The sequence below is a fragment of the Epinephelus moara genome, chromosome 6 (assembly GCF_006386435.1).
Source record: "Epinephelus moara isolate mb chromosome 6, YSFRI_EMoa_1.0, whole genome shotgun sequence".
NCBI classification, from domain to species: Eukaryota; Metazoa; Chordata; class Actinopteri; order Perciformes; family Serranidae; genus Epinephelus; species Epinephelus moara.
The window spans coordinates 38,266,332-38,282,133 of NC_065511.1; the positions used below are offsets into that span (position 1 = coordinate 38,266,332).

The 15,802-nt window shown below is 41.7% G+C and overlaps 1 protein-coding gene across 1 annotated transcript in view; it reads right to left on the reverse strand.

Annotated features, from left to right (window-relative positions):
* The window catches only part of LOC126391922 (thrombospondin type-1 domain-containing protein 7A), a 293,064-nt gene that overhangs the window by 51,117 nt on the left and 226,145 nt on the right, over positions 1–15,802 (reverse strand). The window contains exons 15-17 of the mRNA XM_050046936.1: positions 14,371–14,637; positions 1,348–1,526; positions 30–35 (exon numbers count right to left, since the gene is read on the reverse strand). Coding sequence (XP_049902893.1) covers positions 30–35; positions 1,348–1,526; positions 14,371–14,637 — 452 coding nt within the window. The remainder of the gene's footprint in view (positions 1–29; positions 36–1,347; positions 1,527–14,370; positions 14,638–15,802) is intronic.

Consider the following 15,802-nt stretch of genomic DNA (forward strand, 5'->3'; position numbering starts at 1 on the left):
TACAAATAGCTGAGGAAAGCAGCTCTTACCTGGGCCTGCAGCAGTGAGTCATATCCAGCGAGCATTGGGGTGGATTAAAAGGAGACAGACGGATTAATGAGCACATGCCAACTGTTCATATAGTGCAGAACCTATGATTAATGCAACATTCGAGAGGACATAATCAGAAAAGCCTCTGGCATAAATACCTGTGTGAACTTAGCAGATACACACACACACACACACTGCCAGGCGTAGATCAACACAACCTTAATCTGCATCTGCTGATACTCATGGGCCTGGAAAGCATTTCATTTTTGCAAATCATGGAAACCTTAAGGAATCAACTGGCACACGTTGGGGCATTAACATGGTGGATGGGATCCATTTATAGAACCCATTGCTTTTTTGCACTGTCGCTGCTCAGCAAAAAATGAGTGCAGCAATAATGAGGAGAAGGTAAAGGAAAGCTCTGCAGACTCAAGCTTATTATTCGTTAATAATTAATTTCTTTCTCTCTCTCTTTCTCTCTCAAGTGTTGGATAATGTGTATCACACTTGTAAGGAGTATAAATATATTGTAGCACAGGTCATAAATATTCAGGGTTCAGTGGTAAGCAGGAAACCAGCTTTTTGTTCAGGTTTTTATCTTAATTATCTCAATTCAGACTTCAAATCTGATCCTGAGGTTAATGCTGTGTCTCAAATCCGATACTTCTGCACTAACACTTGCTGTTTTGAGTGCATAAATGAGTTTACAGTGAGAGATATGCCAAAATGTAGTGCAGGAAAAGTGCCTGGATGGTGCACATAATGGTCAAAAGTTGAATGTGGCACACTGGACACTTCTCACCCTTAATGGTCGCCATGTTGCGTACATAGCAGAAAGGGCCCCCATATAGTTGTCATGAATGGGGAAATTAGCTATAGCGACCAAGGCTGTTTTTTGTATCATCAACATGGGGTCTGTGAGGACTGACTTGTTTTTGGAGCCAGCCTCAAGTGGCCATTAGAGGAACTGCAGTTTTTGACACTACCATCAACTTCAACTTCACCCTCCTGCCGGTCGCTACACGAGCAGCGCCCACTCTCTCAATCTCATGTTGGAGACTGCCGCTTAGTCAAATGTTACCAATAATGCTCCGCCCTGGTTGCAATTTGCCGAGCAGAAGGAAAGCTGTTAAGTCATGTCATCATCATTTACGGTGAGGTAAGTGTGCAATGGCCATGTTTGATTTGAGACACAACTACCCCAGCAAAATCTGTGCACTGCACAGGTGAATGCATAGTGTACACAGTGTACTACATCTTAGTTTCACTAACTGATGTATCTGATTTGAGACACAGCAACAGTTTCAGTGTCTGTACCTGGTTGACGTGGTCCAGTTTGGGACACGGCCGGCCACCGTTGTATGGTTTCTCTCGAAGCCATTTGGAGCGAACTTTGACTCCGCTGCCACAGGACTTGCTGCAACGTGACCAGTTGGACCATTCACTGAGTTTACAGTCTGAGGGACAGGGGATGATGCATGCCTCCTCGATATAACCTAAAAGAAGGACAAATAAAGGAGGTGTTTTGCATCTTTATGAGGTTTGAGTTTTTGGCTTGGTACCTGTAGGGTGAAAAAGGATGATTATTTGTACATACATACCACAGAAGAAAAACTGAAAGACAAAATGACGATTTGCTACTTTTCAGTCTGTTTCAGTGAATTACTCAACAGCGCACTGTGGTCTGTTATTAATTATTTCAAAGGAGAAATGCATTCACCAGAAAATTAAATCACAAGACATTAGCTTTGAAATAAAACCTTTGTTCTCCCTGTATGCCACCAGCAGGAGCTCAGCCTCTCAGCCTCCAGGTTGAGAATGACTGCCTCAGAGAAAAATGGTCTTGGCTGGTCCTTGTATCCCTCAGAAGAATTTTGTTTTCATTATCTAGTATGAAACTACATTTGTCCTAATTCCCAAAGGTTAGTTTTTCTTTTCGATCTAACAAACACGTATTAAAGTTCAAGAACTCTTTAAATGCTAGATGGGGAAAAATACCCAGCTGTAAGAGCAAACTATTAACCGATACTTCACAAACTAATCTAAATGCACTTATTGATTTTCTGGCCCAGTGGAATAAAAACAGGGTCCACATTCAAAGGCACAATTTCATGGGCTGTTATATAAAAGTCTACAAAATCTACCAAAGCAGTGGTTGGGCCTGGCAGTAAGCTTCATTATTTCAATCTATTTTTCCTTGGCTCACAGCGTCATGACACAGTCAACAGGGCTGGTTGTTGAGAATCTCTCGCTGCTTGTTACTCATGTTTTTCTGGCTCTTTCACCATCTCTGGGCTTTGATTTCCTCTGCTTTAGCCAGTGCACACAAGCCAAGGTTCATTGAAATATGTTGAAAAGATAATACTACTTTGAACTTTTGGCTGTGGTCATTACAACATTTTTTTTCCATAGATTTTTTTTTTCACTTGCTCCCAGAAAGTCTGTTTAGTAGGTGGAATCTAATATATTTTTAGACTTGTGTAACAGCACTGGCCTGTAAATCAGTTTAGCCTTTGATTAAGAAAATCGATGAGGTGAATGAGCTGGCAAAGTGGAGTGTCTCACTGGGTACCTAACCACTTCCTCTTTCTGATGTGCGCTCGTTCAGACTGCCTTGCTCTTTAGTGAGAGACATGTGGTGCTACGTTGACTGACGGGTTTGCTGAAAACACACTTCCCACGATTTTTAGATAAAACGTTTCAGAGGAATCCCACAGAGACTTGTCAGTCCTTTAAAATCAATTTTGTTGATGTATATGTGAGTAATTCTCTCACTTTTTCAACCTGGGAAAAGTCTTGCTGAGAAAAAATGCTCTTCTGTGGCACCATCATCATTATCATCAACAACACCTATCCACTGCTGGCCACTGAGCTCTGCTGGAGCAAATGGAGGATAACTAGAGGGGAGAGTCAGAAAGTTTGTCCCACAACTGATTTGAACAAGCTCATACCCAAAGCTCGAACGTGTCAGGCCATGTTCAGACCAAAAATAGCACTGCATTCAAATAAATAAATACAGAAATAAATAACACATTCAGCTGTGTGGTGTGGGCGTGTTGCTAAAAGTACTATTGAGAAGTTAAAATACAATTCAGAAAGTTCAGTTGGAGTAACACACCCACACATTTTAAGGTTTATCAGACACCAAGACATGGCACTACAGCTAATAATACAACAAGACAAGATCGTGCATCTCTGGAAAGTTGTCAGGCGGCCTGAGCAACTTGGTAGATTCCTGACAGATTTCTCTGGAGTGAATTCTACTTTTAACCAGGGCCCCTCTTGCTGTGAGGCGATAATGCTAACCAGGGCCCCTGATTAGAGCCCTGGGTGGGGGTGTCCCTGTCCCCCATAGTCCAGAGACAGTGCTATATTCTGATTGACTATAAGGTTAAAAGTAGAATTCACTCCAGAGTAATCTATCAGGAATCTACGAAGTTGCTTGATGTCGTTGCAACAAAGGTTGAGCTAGCTTCAACGTATTTGTCAAAACACTGATCACATGACTTGACTCGAGTCAGACTTTAGTCCCAGATTTCAGGGCTTGAGACTTGACTTTGATCTGGTATTCATGACTTGACTTGGAACAGATGACTCCAAAATACTTGACTTTTTGTTAAATATTTGCATCTTCCTAGATATTGAGAAGTTAGGTTGTGTCTTTGAGGCATTATTGGGCAATTTTGAGTGCAGTGTACACAAAGTGGGCAACCTAATAGGATGTGTCAGAGGCCAATACAGGAGACAGCTATCATTGAGGGGGCTAGTTAAAAAATAATTACATTAAATTTCATGATTATGTTGTTGATGACTGCAGTAGAAATATCAGCAGTATACAAGGTTAGCAATTAAAAAATCTATGTCACTGCCACCACAACATCCAACTTCATTCGTCACTAAAACACACAAAGAAAGGTACATGAATGTGTGATTTTAGCTAACCTTTTGGCTACTCAAACCTTAGCTAGAAAGCTAACGTTTGACCAGACCATCAGAACTTCATACAACATGACTTGTGACTTGTTTAACCGGAGCAATGAATTGAATTGTCTTGCTTGATTTTTCACCACATTAACTTGGGACTTAAAGGTTACTCCATCCCTGGATAACCCTGATTTTTTTTCACAGAGCCCCTACAGTGGTTTAATAAATATTAACAAGGAAGCTATTTCTGTAACTTGATGCAGTGCATACGTTGGTCTGAATGCAGCCTTAGCATTGCAAAGAAAGGGTGTGTAAGCCTGAGTCCTCTTACAATTAAAAAAAATCTCACACTTGCTTTGTTTCTGTTTTCAGTTACCCTCTTTGAGCACAGCTGCAGGCCGCTGCTGCCAAAGATGGTGACCTCTTGTTTAGACACACTTTAGGATGATGAATGATTGGTGCTTAAACACAGGGTTAAAACTTGGCTCAGCTGAAGAGGGCAGTTGGAGAGCGACCTTGGTAAAATCATCCTTCAACTGTAGTGGGCAATGAGTTGCTGCCCAAAACTACACTGACCCAAACCAGAGCAGTAAGATTTCTTACAGCTAATATGATTTAAAAAATAAAGTCTGCTTAATCCAGTCAGGACATGAGAGTCCTGGCAGCACTTTGGCCTAAACTAAATGCGCAGTGACATAATGATCACATCCAAACACACACAGTCACACACTAGGGCTGGGCAGTATGGAGGAAATTAAAATATATTTTTCACCAAACAGCTGGATATTAATATTGGCTGCTGCTAGACACAATATTTGTGATTATCCCCATAATGGTAATTCAATACGATCAACCTATTCAGAGTTTTTTTTTTTTGCAATCAACAATAAATTGTATATCGTCTAATCCCTAGTCTCATATCATTATATATATATAATATTGAGATATTGCCCAGCTTTAATACACAGGCACGCACACACACACACACACACACACACACACACACACACACACACACATCCACCTGACCTCCTTCCACTCTGCTGCCCCTGAGACCAGATCAGCATCTCCACATCAACACCTTGCTGACTTGAGCATGGCCTCTGAAATAATCCTCATCACCTCTGCCCCCCGACTGTAAGCCCTCAAGTCGAGTCCAGTCATTCTAAATCACTGACACGTCACTTTAAGTTCACTCACAGTGCAAATGCTGCAGCACCTCAGCCTGCGGTTCACTCGTAGTTCAACTGATATAAACTTGTTATGTGTCTTGCCAAGCTCTCTGGGAGCTTTTTGGGTTGAGTCCAGGTAGCAGATCACTCCTTTTTTGCCTTTGGAAGTCAACTTGTAACCTGGAAAAAGCTCCTGCTGTAATTCCCAAAGCAGCTGTAACTGCTGACGGCTCAACTTCACCCAAGATGTTAACAATTTCACTGCCCAGCCAGCTCTTGGAGTTCCAAGTGTTAATTGGACTGCCTCTGGACATGGACGAGCTTTCCAACAACAGCCAAAATATATCAACATTTTGCTCTGAACATAAGTAACCCTAAGCATGTTAGCTTAACCTGTGCTTTGCCATTATTCACAGCACGGTAATGCTCTGCTGTTATTTTCTCTTTGCACATTCAGGAACCCACCAGCATTCCTATCATGTTGAAAAAGACCTGTAGGTGATGAATTAATGCAGAAACAGAAGACAACCACATAATATGGCAAATATAAAAGCGCACAAGATTGATCACCTGCACAGTGATCCATTTGCTAAATTCCCTGAAGCTCCGTAACTCATGCGAAACTTTGGCATTCCTCCCAGAAACTTTCTGACACAATCATATCTGTTTTCAGTTTTTAAGAAGCTGTCCAGACAAATAAGACGGTCAATGTGTTTTCTTTTGACATGAGTGACCAGTGTGGGCCCTGATATGAGACAGTGCAGTTTATTACACTGATGTGTGTTTCTCATTGTCAGAATATTTAATTCAGGTTTGTTTGTTTTTTTTTCTTCACCTGTAAAACATTCTTGTGTGCACTGTAATGCTACAAAGAGCAAACATGATTTTTATATGACCAACAGCCCGCCACTTGTATTACTGACAATATAATTTAAATGAGTTTACATAGTAAATACATGCATTGTTATCACTAACAGTTGTTATGAAAATGGTGCAGTCAAGTTTCAACTGCACCATGTACGACAACCAGAAGCTGAACATGGCAAAGGTGAGGAGCTGGGCAGTCTAGCAAATCAAACCTGCTGTAGCAGGCTCACTTTTAGAGTTAGAGTAAAGATACTGGTATCATATGGAACTACTAGGGCTGCTCGATGATGGAAAAAATAATAATCACGATTATTTTGATCAAAATTGAAATCACAATTATGCAAACAATAATGCGGCGCACGTGATGACTTATATTGTTTACACGACGGCATGTCATTTCTGTCTCTTCATGCGCGTTTAAAATTCTCCTCTGCTCTCTCTATCTCGCACGGCCGAGTTCGGCCCCGATGCGCACACACATACAAACACACACAGACACGTGCCCATGCACACACACACACACACACACACACACACACACACACACACACAGACTAACCTCTCTCGCTCTCCCTCTGCCATTTTCCCCATGCTGGTTTTGAAACCTTCCGCGATCACCTGCCCCTCGCATTATTCGCGCATGCGCGGCTTCCGGNGAGGAGAGGAGGGGAGGGGGAGGTATTGCGCATGCGCGGCTTCCGGGTGCATTTGATTTGCAACACAAGACAACGAGAGTCAACTGACAAGAAGCGCATAATCGTTTTATGTCGATTATTTTGTTTTCATAATCGTTGAAAGCCCAAATCGTAATCTAGATTAAAATTCGATTAATCGAGCAGCCCTAGGAACTACACAACCTACAGCATCCACCGGTACGATTTCAAGCTATCTTGTTGGAAAGGGGCTAAATAGCGCTTCAAAGTTAGGCCAAGTTTTGGGGAGTGAAAAAGTGTCATTGCCATTTTTCATAATGGTGTGTTTGAAGATTTCTGCATACTGTGGTGCCTAAACAGTTCTGGAATTGCACAAATTAACACATTAATCTATCTGTTTGTTAATGATTTGATGTTATGATTCAATGCCTTGCAGGATTTTCTTCAGTCAATGTTTTACTATTTTACTTTTCTCTAAACATCCATCAGAGGACATTTTTTCTTGCACTGTTTTAAGATAAAAGGAGGAACACAACTGTCATAGTTTTATTTGAAAGAAAAATTTTGTCCTGAAATAAATGACTTGACCTTTTGTACTTTGCAATCAGATTAGTTTGTGTATGCAAAACAGAGCAAGGCCTGGACGGATCTATAACACCGGATTTGAAAAAATTGTAGGAGACTCCATCTCTGTGGATAAGAGCTTATTTGAAGTCACCTGTATTGGTACTGGAGCTAAGGGTTGGTGGGTGATTGGGTGGTGGTGTTGGTGGTGGTGCTGGAGTGGGTGTGGATGAGGGCCCAATTTGTTCCTGATAACCACTATCAATTAAACCAACAACAAGAGGAAAATATAGTTTAAAATATTAGGGCTGCCCCCTCATAGTTGACCATACATGAAACTTTGCGCCTTGTCAAATTACATCAAAACCTATCTGACTGGACCATGTGGGAATTTAATTTGAAAGGACAGACACAGGAAGCGGCCACGCTCAGCAGTCAGACAGGAGTCAGGTTAATTTCCAGGGCTGGTACCTGCGGTTATTCCACAGGCTAGTTAACAACATGTCAGGCAGGAAATCCAAAGTGTGGGATCATTTTGAGAAGGTGAAGGACGAACCCAAGGTGATATGTAAACTCATCTTCATTGGTCGACTACAAACATGACGTATCATCTGAAACATGGAAGTAGCTACATGCCCATTAGCCCACAGCGTCATTAACAGGCGGCTCGCTCAGTGTGTAATATCGTAAAAACCCAAACAGCTAGTCGACTAATGGCTCTAAATGACGACTATTGGTTGACTTGGAAAATTCTTAGTCGGGGTCAGCCCTATTAAATACAGAAGCAATATGCATGCACATGAGATTATACTCTGCTGGACTGATGCTTTTGAAGCCACTGCAAATAATAACGAGACTTTCCACAAATATTTTTATTCTCTTTTTGCACTTGCAACAATCCATAAGTATGCTGGGCCCCTGGGACACCCTGATAGCAGATGCACCCACCGTTTATTTCTGTCCATCCAGCCAGGAATAAAGTCCGGCTGAGTCACCATAGTGTTGGCCTCTGAAACCAAATTTCATCCGCTCTATGGGTGGGTGGCCCGAGAAGCTTTACACAAACCTTTTGGCTGGAATCATCCAACATTACAGCCTGAGTTTGACCTGTTACACCCCCTGCACCACAATCATCTCCAAGGCAACGGGGACAGCCTAATCCCTGGGCGTTCTGAAAATAACTATGGAGGCTCTATGCTCAGGATAAAGGAATAAGAGAGAGTTGCCATAGGCTGGAAGGACCCTGATGGACATTACTAACCTTAACAGACACCGCCTTTAGTCCTCAAACCTTCACAGCACACTGCCTACATGCTGCAACACTCGAAACAGCATAAGCTCAATTATACGGCACAGGCTCTCAGTGTGTTATTACAAATATGGGTCGTCATGCACCAACAAATCTGTTCTCTGCAGTACTGCTCAAGTTCACAGGTCCTCAGCAAGATGCTTGCCCTTAAGGCTTTACCCTTCATGGCTCCCCAGAGTGACTGCATTCCCTCCTCCTTTACCACACCCCCACTAAGACAAGGCCAAGGCCCCCCTGAGCCATCCTGTAATATTAGGTCATGGTAAAGGTCACAGCATGACAGGTCACCTATAGTCATAAATGTAAGAATATATGAGTAATATTACATATATATAGGGCATAGGAGGGGACTTAGTACAATATTTTTCCTGACTACACCATGACCTTTGGCACACTGTTGAGAGTAGTACTTACATTTTTTGTTGAGTAGTTCATTTTTTATTTTTAATTCTTGTGAGATGAGATTGAAAACTCTCCTGGGAGAATACCACGTTGATTCAGACCATCATTATAATAATAGGCCCAAAATAATTTCAGTCTTTTTCCTGAGCTGGTGAATCTGTGGCTTGGTCTTGAGTCTCTACCCCCTCAGTCTCGACTTGGCCTTGATGATATTGAACATGACAACACACTAATTAGATCTTCTTGTGGCTGACTGCAATTATTGCTGGGAACTAATAGAATCAGGACTTTGTCATTTGGATGTTACTTGCTTCTTGTGCTGCTGATTATTAGTCTCCCTGCAGTCAGCCTTGACTTTAAAGTGGGCCTATTATGCTCTTTCCTTATTTCCTGTCATATATATAATTTTAGAGTCTCGGATGTTCGTAATAAATGTGGCCAAAGTTTCAAATAATGAGGTAAGTGACTGCAGCATTAATCCCTGTAAGCAAAAAACTCAGACTGTTTTGAATACTTTGTTTCCAATGTTTTTTTTCTACTTTTGCTAAAAGCTGACGTCAGCTCTTGACAGATTTCTTGTTTATGTCATATAGACTACACTGCTGCGTGTGGGTGCATGCAAATATCAGGAATCGTATCATGTTTCTACTGGAACATGTCCAGTTGGGTTTTGAAGCCTTTATAGCTTATAGTTTGCAACTAGGTGACTATTATAAGGCGCAAAATTCAGACTAAAGGCAGGGGTGATAAATCCATATACTGCGTGGTTTACAAATAAAAGAAAGTGACCACAAAATAGAGTTGGATGAACCAGCAGGCAGCAGATACCGTTAGAAAACTCATGTTTGATGTGATCCTTACAAAATGAAGAAAATTATTTTTCCCGCAACTTGATTGATTTGCCCGGCGTGGACATGATTGTTGTTACAAATCACCTCGTCCTCTAGATCTCCTAAAGTTACTAAAGTTACATGGCAAGTCGATGAAAGCAAACAAGAGTCTAGTGGACTGTAACTATTTTGTGTGCAGTTGGGTCCAAGACTGATACAACTGCTGTCTTGTTTTTAGCTGGGTGAGTAAATCTGCTTGAGTATAACCGTCGTTTATATTTCAACTCTGTACATGGATTCAGCACCGTCAGGCTAACATTACTGTTCTGTTTTGTTCTGGAGATTTTTTTAAACTTTGCCTCTTTACATCCTACTGCTGTTTGGGACTTGAAGTGGCCTTTGTTTTTCCCCAATTTGATCAATTGGAACAGTTGTAAACAGCACAGATCACAGGCATCTGTGTAGTGTTGGTAGGCTGCATGTGGACGAAACACAGATTTATGATGTTACATACATATAAGTTATTGACAATTTTCAATGGGAAAAAGTGCCACTATACACAGTCATTCCTTGGCTGCAAGTACACTGCTAGAAGTAGCTACATGCTGATGTCAGGGAAGCAGATAATTTTGGATGCTGATGTTAATTTCTCCAAGATTTTGGAACAGATTCCTGCTGGAACACGTCTGGTTGTGAAGCTTTTAATCCTGTTTTGTTTGTTCCTGTAGAAAGCTAGCTATTTTCTAATACAGTCATATCGTGGCTGCAAAGACAATGGAAAAATGCTGAGATGCAGAAGACCCAGAAACGCCGACCTTTTTCAGGAGGAGGGCTTCAAGAGACAGGTGCTAAAATAGTGTCTCAGACAGAGGGTGAATACAGGTACTCCAGCATGGCCCTGAGGAAAGTAGCTCAGCCTTGCAGCAATTTTTTTCCCAGTGGCCACTCGAGGTATTGCAGTGAAAAGATCCCCTGTGGCCCATAGGCCACCGTTGTAAAAAAAATTATGAATCTTTCTATTCAGAATTTTTGAGCCATGCTGGTTTTATATTTGTGAAACTTTCCTAAAGCCGAGACAAGCAATTTATACAATCCATGACATCATCACAATGTAAAGTCAATGAGCCAAGCGTGAACCTGTGATTGGGGCCAGCGGGAGAAACACTACTGTGCATATTCAGTGGAACCCAGAAGCTAGAAAACTTTTTTGGTGTATGTGCCAAGTGAGTAATGCCACTGGAGCGAATAGGCACCATCTTGGCATCAGGTATGTATTATTATTAAAATCAATGGCTCCAGCACAGACAGTATGAGGACAGTAATGTGTTTTTGGACAATTAAATCATGGCAACATGTTCCAGTAAAAAATCTAAGTACGAGTATGATCCTCAAAATGAGCATAATAGGTCCTCTTTATTTATTTATATGGTTACAAAAAAAAAATAGTACAACTTTCAAATATCCTTTTACAATGGATTATTCTCTGCAGTTCACAATTGTTGAATTATTACTTGCGGCAACTGAGCAAACTCTGAATAAGAGCGCTCATTTGTTGAGAACTGTTCAGAGCAGCACACAGCGTTATCTTCCCTTGTAATATTCGCTCATAGAGGAACCAGGCAATCTGAAAAGTGAGCAATACCACAAAGCGTGGATCAACGTGCGCTTTTAATGATAATCCCCTTTTTTCTGTTGATGTCTGTGGAACACAGAGATAACAGTGGCACAGTTTGCCTGATCGACATCACAGCCGAGGGCATTGTGTCAGCACAGAGTCGTGGAAGGACCATGTCTCCTCCTCTATCAAGATTAAAAGTGATGATGGCAGAGATGGAGAGAATGGCACAGAAAACGGAGGAGGGAGTGGCAGAGTGAACGGAGGAGAGTAGCGGCTGAATGAGAGGGATAAGAGAGAGATTTTAATGATATCTTTGAGATTCACATGTACTATCGCCAAGCCTTGTCACTGTGTTTTTGTTTTTCGTGCACCTCAAGGAACATTTCTTTTGTCTGAGCTCAATGATGCTTGAAGATGAAAGCATGGATGCACACAGAAACTCACAAACATTCACATAGGTGTAAAAATACACAGGAGCTGACAACACAAACACAAACACACACACACACACACACACACACAGCACCATCCATACGACATGCCCTTGTCACACCCACACCCAGATTAACTGACGCATATCTGAATCTGTGACTCACACAAGGAGACTAAAACCATGTTTATATATGCACAACACTGATGTATTCATTTGAACATCTCCCGCATTCTATTTCACAGCAATTTCACATCGAGTTTCTGAGCCTGAATTCTTTGCTTGAAGTATTTTGGATCTAAGATAAGACCTTACAACGAGGAGACAAATGATTCTGACAGGAGTGTGCCAGAAAAAGGCCTCCTTATGTGAAATTCAGTATTCGAAATGAGTCGCTAGCCTCCATAGGAGGGGCTTTCATATGTGCACAAACAAAATCCTTCACATCAGATGAATATTTAACAGAACAAAAAGTTATTCTTGCATCTGCAGCATTCCAGTGTTCTACAGTACATTTCTCACCTGGAACCAAGAAGTTGAGGCTGGAGAAGGGAAATTAATGTCTCAAGACCTTTGTGCTGTAATACAGGTTTCTGTCAGAGCTGCTTCTATCTCGGGTCACAGGCCAAAATTTACAAATTAGCTGACCCACATTGTGACATTTTCTTACTGACCTCTGGTGTTATGTAGCCACACAGATATTCTTAGTCATATTTGTCCAGGCCAATTCTATAAACAGTGTCTCTGTAACTCTGAATAATCCACAGAACACACTGTCAACAGTTTTCATAGGGACTATTTTTTCAGTAAAAAGAAATTCCAATCAAAATTGATCACAGCAAATTTTAATGAGTTATGAAACACCGTCTTTTAGCCTATCCACACCTCCTGCACACATCTGAAAAACAACCCAAGTGTGGTGGGAAGGTGGAGGTCAGGTTATCAATGTCTGAGCTGACGCTGAACAAAGACAGGGATTAACTTTAACGGTACAGTAACATTTGCAACGTTATTCGTCTTGGCGTTCATGCATTCATCGTGCTGCAGACTGTGTTTTTTCAGATGGTTAAACAGGTTAATTTTGTTGCTCTGCGGCACAGAAACGTCTCAAGCCCTCTTTGCATATGAATTTTTCTGTCCTATGTCCATACAACGGATAATGATGGTCTATGACGGATGATTTTCATTTTGCCCGTCAGCGGTTACACCATTCAGGAAAGTCTTTCACAGGCTGCCACTACAAAGTGCACTCATAGTGGTATGACAGTTCTTAAAAAGTAGAGGCTGCTGTTAGTTAAGAAGCACTTGATTTGATATGCAGTGGAATTTTCTATGAGCAAAGCACACATCTCAAACATCAGTATTGCAGTCGATCCTGTTAATTCAATTGTGGGAGGCCAAAATCCTGATTGCGATTAATATTAGATTAATTGTGCAGCCCTAGTTTACACTACAAAAGACATGTGGTCAGATACATCGCAGCAAATGGTATGAGTGATCGGAGCACAACCCGTCTTGGTGGTCATTTACACTTGTATGTAGCCCCGTCCATTTGTGATCAGATCACACAAGATGCATGTTGATAACAGGCTCTAAATGACCCATTTTCATTGATATATTCAAGAAATTAATTCCTACATACAGACTGCTGCTCACTTCTTCAAAATACAACCAATCTGTTTGTGCTGTGTGGGTTCATTTCTAACACAGTCAGATGCTGCAGCTCCTCGTGAACCGAGTTCATGAGATGTGAGACAGAGTCTACATTTAATTAGATTGTCTTTTGCAGTGCCTGAATGGGCTCTTAACAACTGAATGTCAAATAAAACTTACTCAGTCATAATCCACGAGTTTCTGTTCATTGATCTGTACAGAAAAATCCATGAGAGCTACATTGTAAAGATGCAGGATCTCATGCAAAGGTGTATTTAATAAAATACTGTTTAGCTCGTTACTGAGGTAAATGGCCCAATTAATCCTGATATTGATTTCAGGTAATGTCTCTCAGCTCTAAGGCTAATGACCTCAAAATCTTCAGTATGATCAAATTTTTGCACCAGTAGTTAAATAGCCCAAAACTAGAGCCAAAGACTCAAACTCTAAGCTTTGAATGACAAAATTAGCATTCCAAGTGTGCTGTTGGTGTGACTCTCATAACACAGTGTGTATAATAAACATACATGATGCACTATCAGCAGCTCAATAAACTATTTTTGTGTTTACTTTTTCAATGCTGTGAGTAACACAAACAAAAACCCATTCACCTCGATGGGATTAGAGCGGTGGCTCAGAAGCAGATATGTCAAAACCTGAGCAAATGAAGTTCACTGTCAGACCTACGCATTTTGGCTTGTGGCCTTTATCGGGGCCATCCAAGTTTCAACCTCTTCAGACTTTCTCCCTTATCCATGCACATAAGAAGTAGGTGAAATTGTGCCAGACATCCCTACTCTGCTTCAACGAAACCTGAACTAATAGGACCAAAACTTTCAGCATGGCCTGATATTTCTAGAGATACAGGTTTTTAAATTTTGGGGGATTCAACTCTAACACACAGGCACATGTACTCACCATGGCTGTTGCAGCGTGAGGTCTCCACCAGCCTGCTGTCCTGGTCGTAGCACACCATGGCCTGGTAGCGGTAGCCCTGTCCACACTCTTTGATGTCTCCCTGAACCTTCATCCCCAGGATGCTCTCCACTCTGCCCCCCTCAGGCAGGATACAGTCTGACCAGTTCCCCACTGGCTGAGCGTTGTACTTGTCACAGGGGCAGTACTGGGTCTCACTCAGAGGGTACATTTGCGTGTTCTTGCACTTGTCTTTCTTCTTGCTCCTCCCTGAGGAAAGCAGAGGGACATGAGATCAGCAGAATCGCTTTGGGAGAGGTGACTCCACATGTCTGCTGGTGCTGGTGGATTTCTGTCTCTGTAAGGCTGAAGTGGCTTTGAGTCTCATCATATTCAAGGCTACTTTCAAGGCCTCTGGGATAGTCTGGGACAGTGCACTCACTAAAAAGGGCTGGATGACACAGGAGTTGCTGTCCCCACGTCTGTGTGGGATACATGCATGGGGAGGACAGCAACTCCTGATGATAGATTACGCTGCCAAAATTGTTTCAAGCAGAGTGCTCTTTTACTGAAGCAGCTTGACTTTTTTTACCCTCAGATGTATCAAGCATCGTTAATCATAAATCACTGTGCAAAAAGACTTTTTTCTTGTGGCGGTCTATCATCAGGAGTTGTTTCCCATGCAAATAAGGAGATATGGCTTTGATGACTTTCTTTCTAACTGCTCATTTTTTTACCTGCAGGTGCCAGTGTCTCCATCAAGCTGGTTTAACGAAAGATCTTGTTTTTTTTAATTAAAATAATTTCAGCTAAGGTTTGCCAAGTTTATCCTGCATTAGTAAGCAGCTGGTGGTTGCTAATTGCGTCTAAGCAGCAAACCGCTGTGTAGCATGCTATAATCTGTCCTTAAAGGTCATACTGACCAACAGGCAGCAGAAGAGTATACACTTTGGTCAACATTTTGGTCAATACCTTTTCTGCCCACTTGAAGGACTCTGAATATGTGTTGTCTTGGTATTGTTCTGGACTGAGCAAAGAATACTACGATTATAGAGAACGTACTGTACTTGAGTATTTTCCGTTTATGCTACCCTATACTTCTACTCCTATACATTTCAGAGGTAAATATTGGATGCAAACTCACTGCGTGATCTACAGTGAATGTGTAGAGGGCTGAAAAGAGGAGCACTGCACGCATACAGGTGTTGTGTCAAAGTCTGCTGTTAAAATGCAGTTTGGGTGGTTTAGATGGGGGGGCAAACAGTCCTGCAGTCTTTGACATGACACCAGAAACTGTCTACATGACGTGACTGGAAGGCAGGAAATCCAAAGTGTGGGATCATTTTGAGAAGGTGAAGGACGAACCCAAGGTGATATGTAAACTCATCTTCATTGGTCGACTACAAACATGACGTACCATCTGAAACATGGAAGT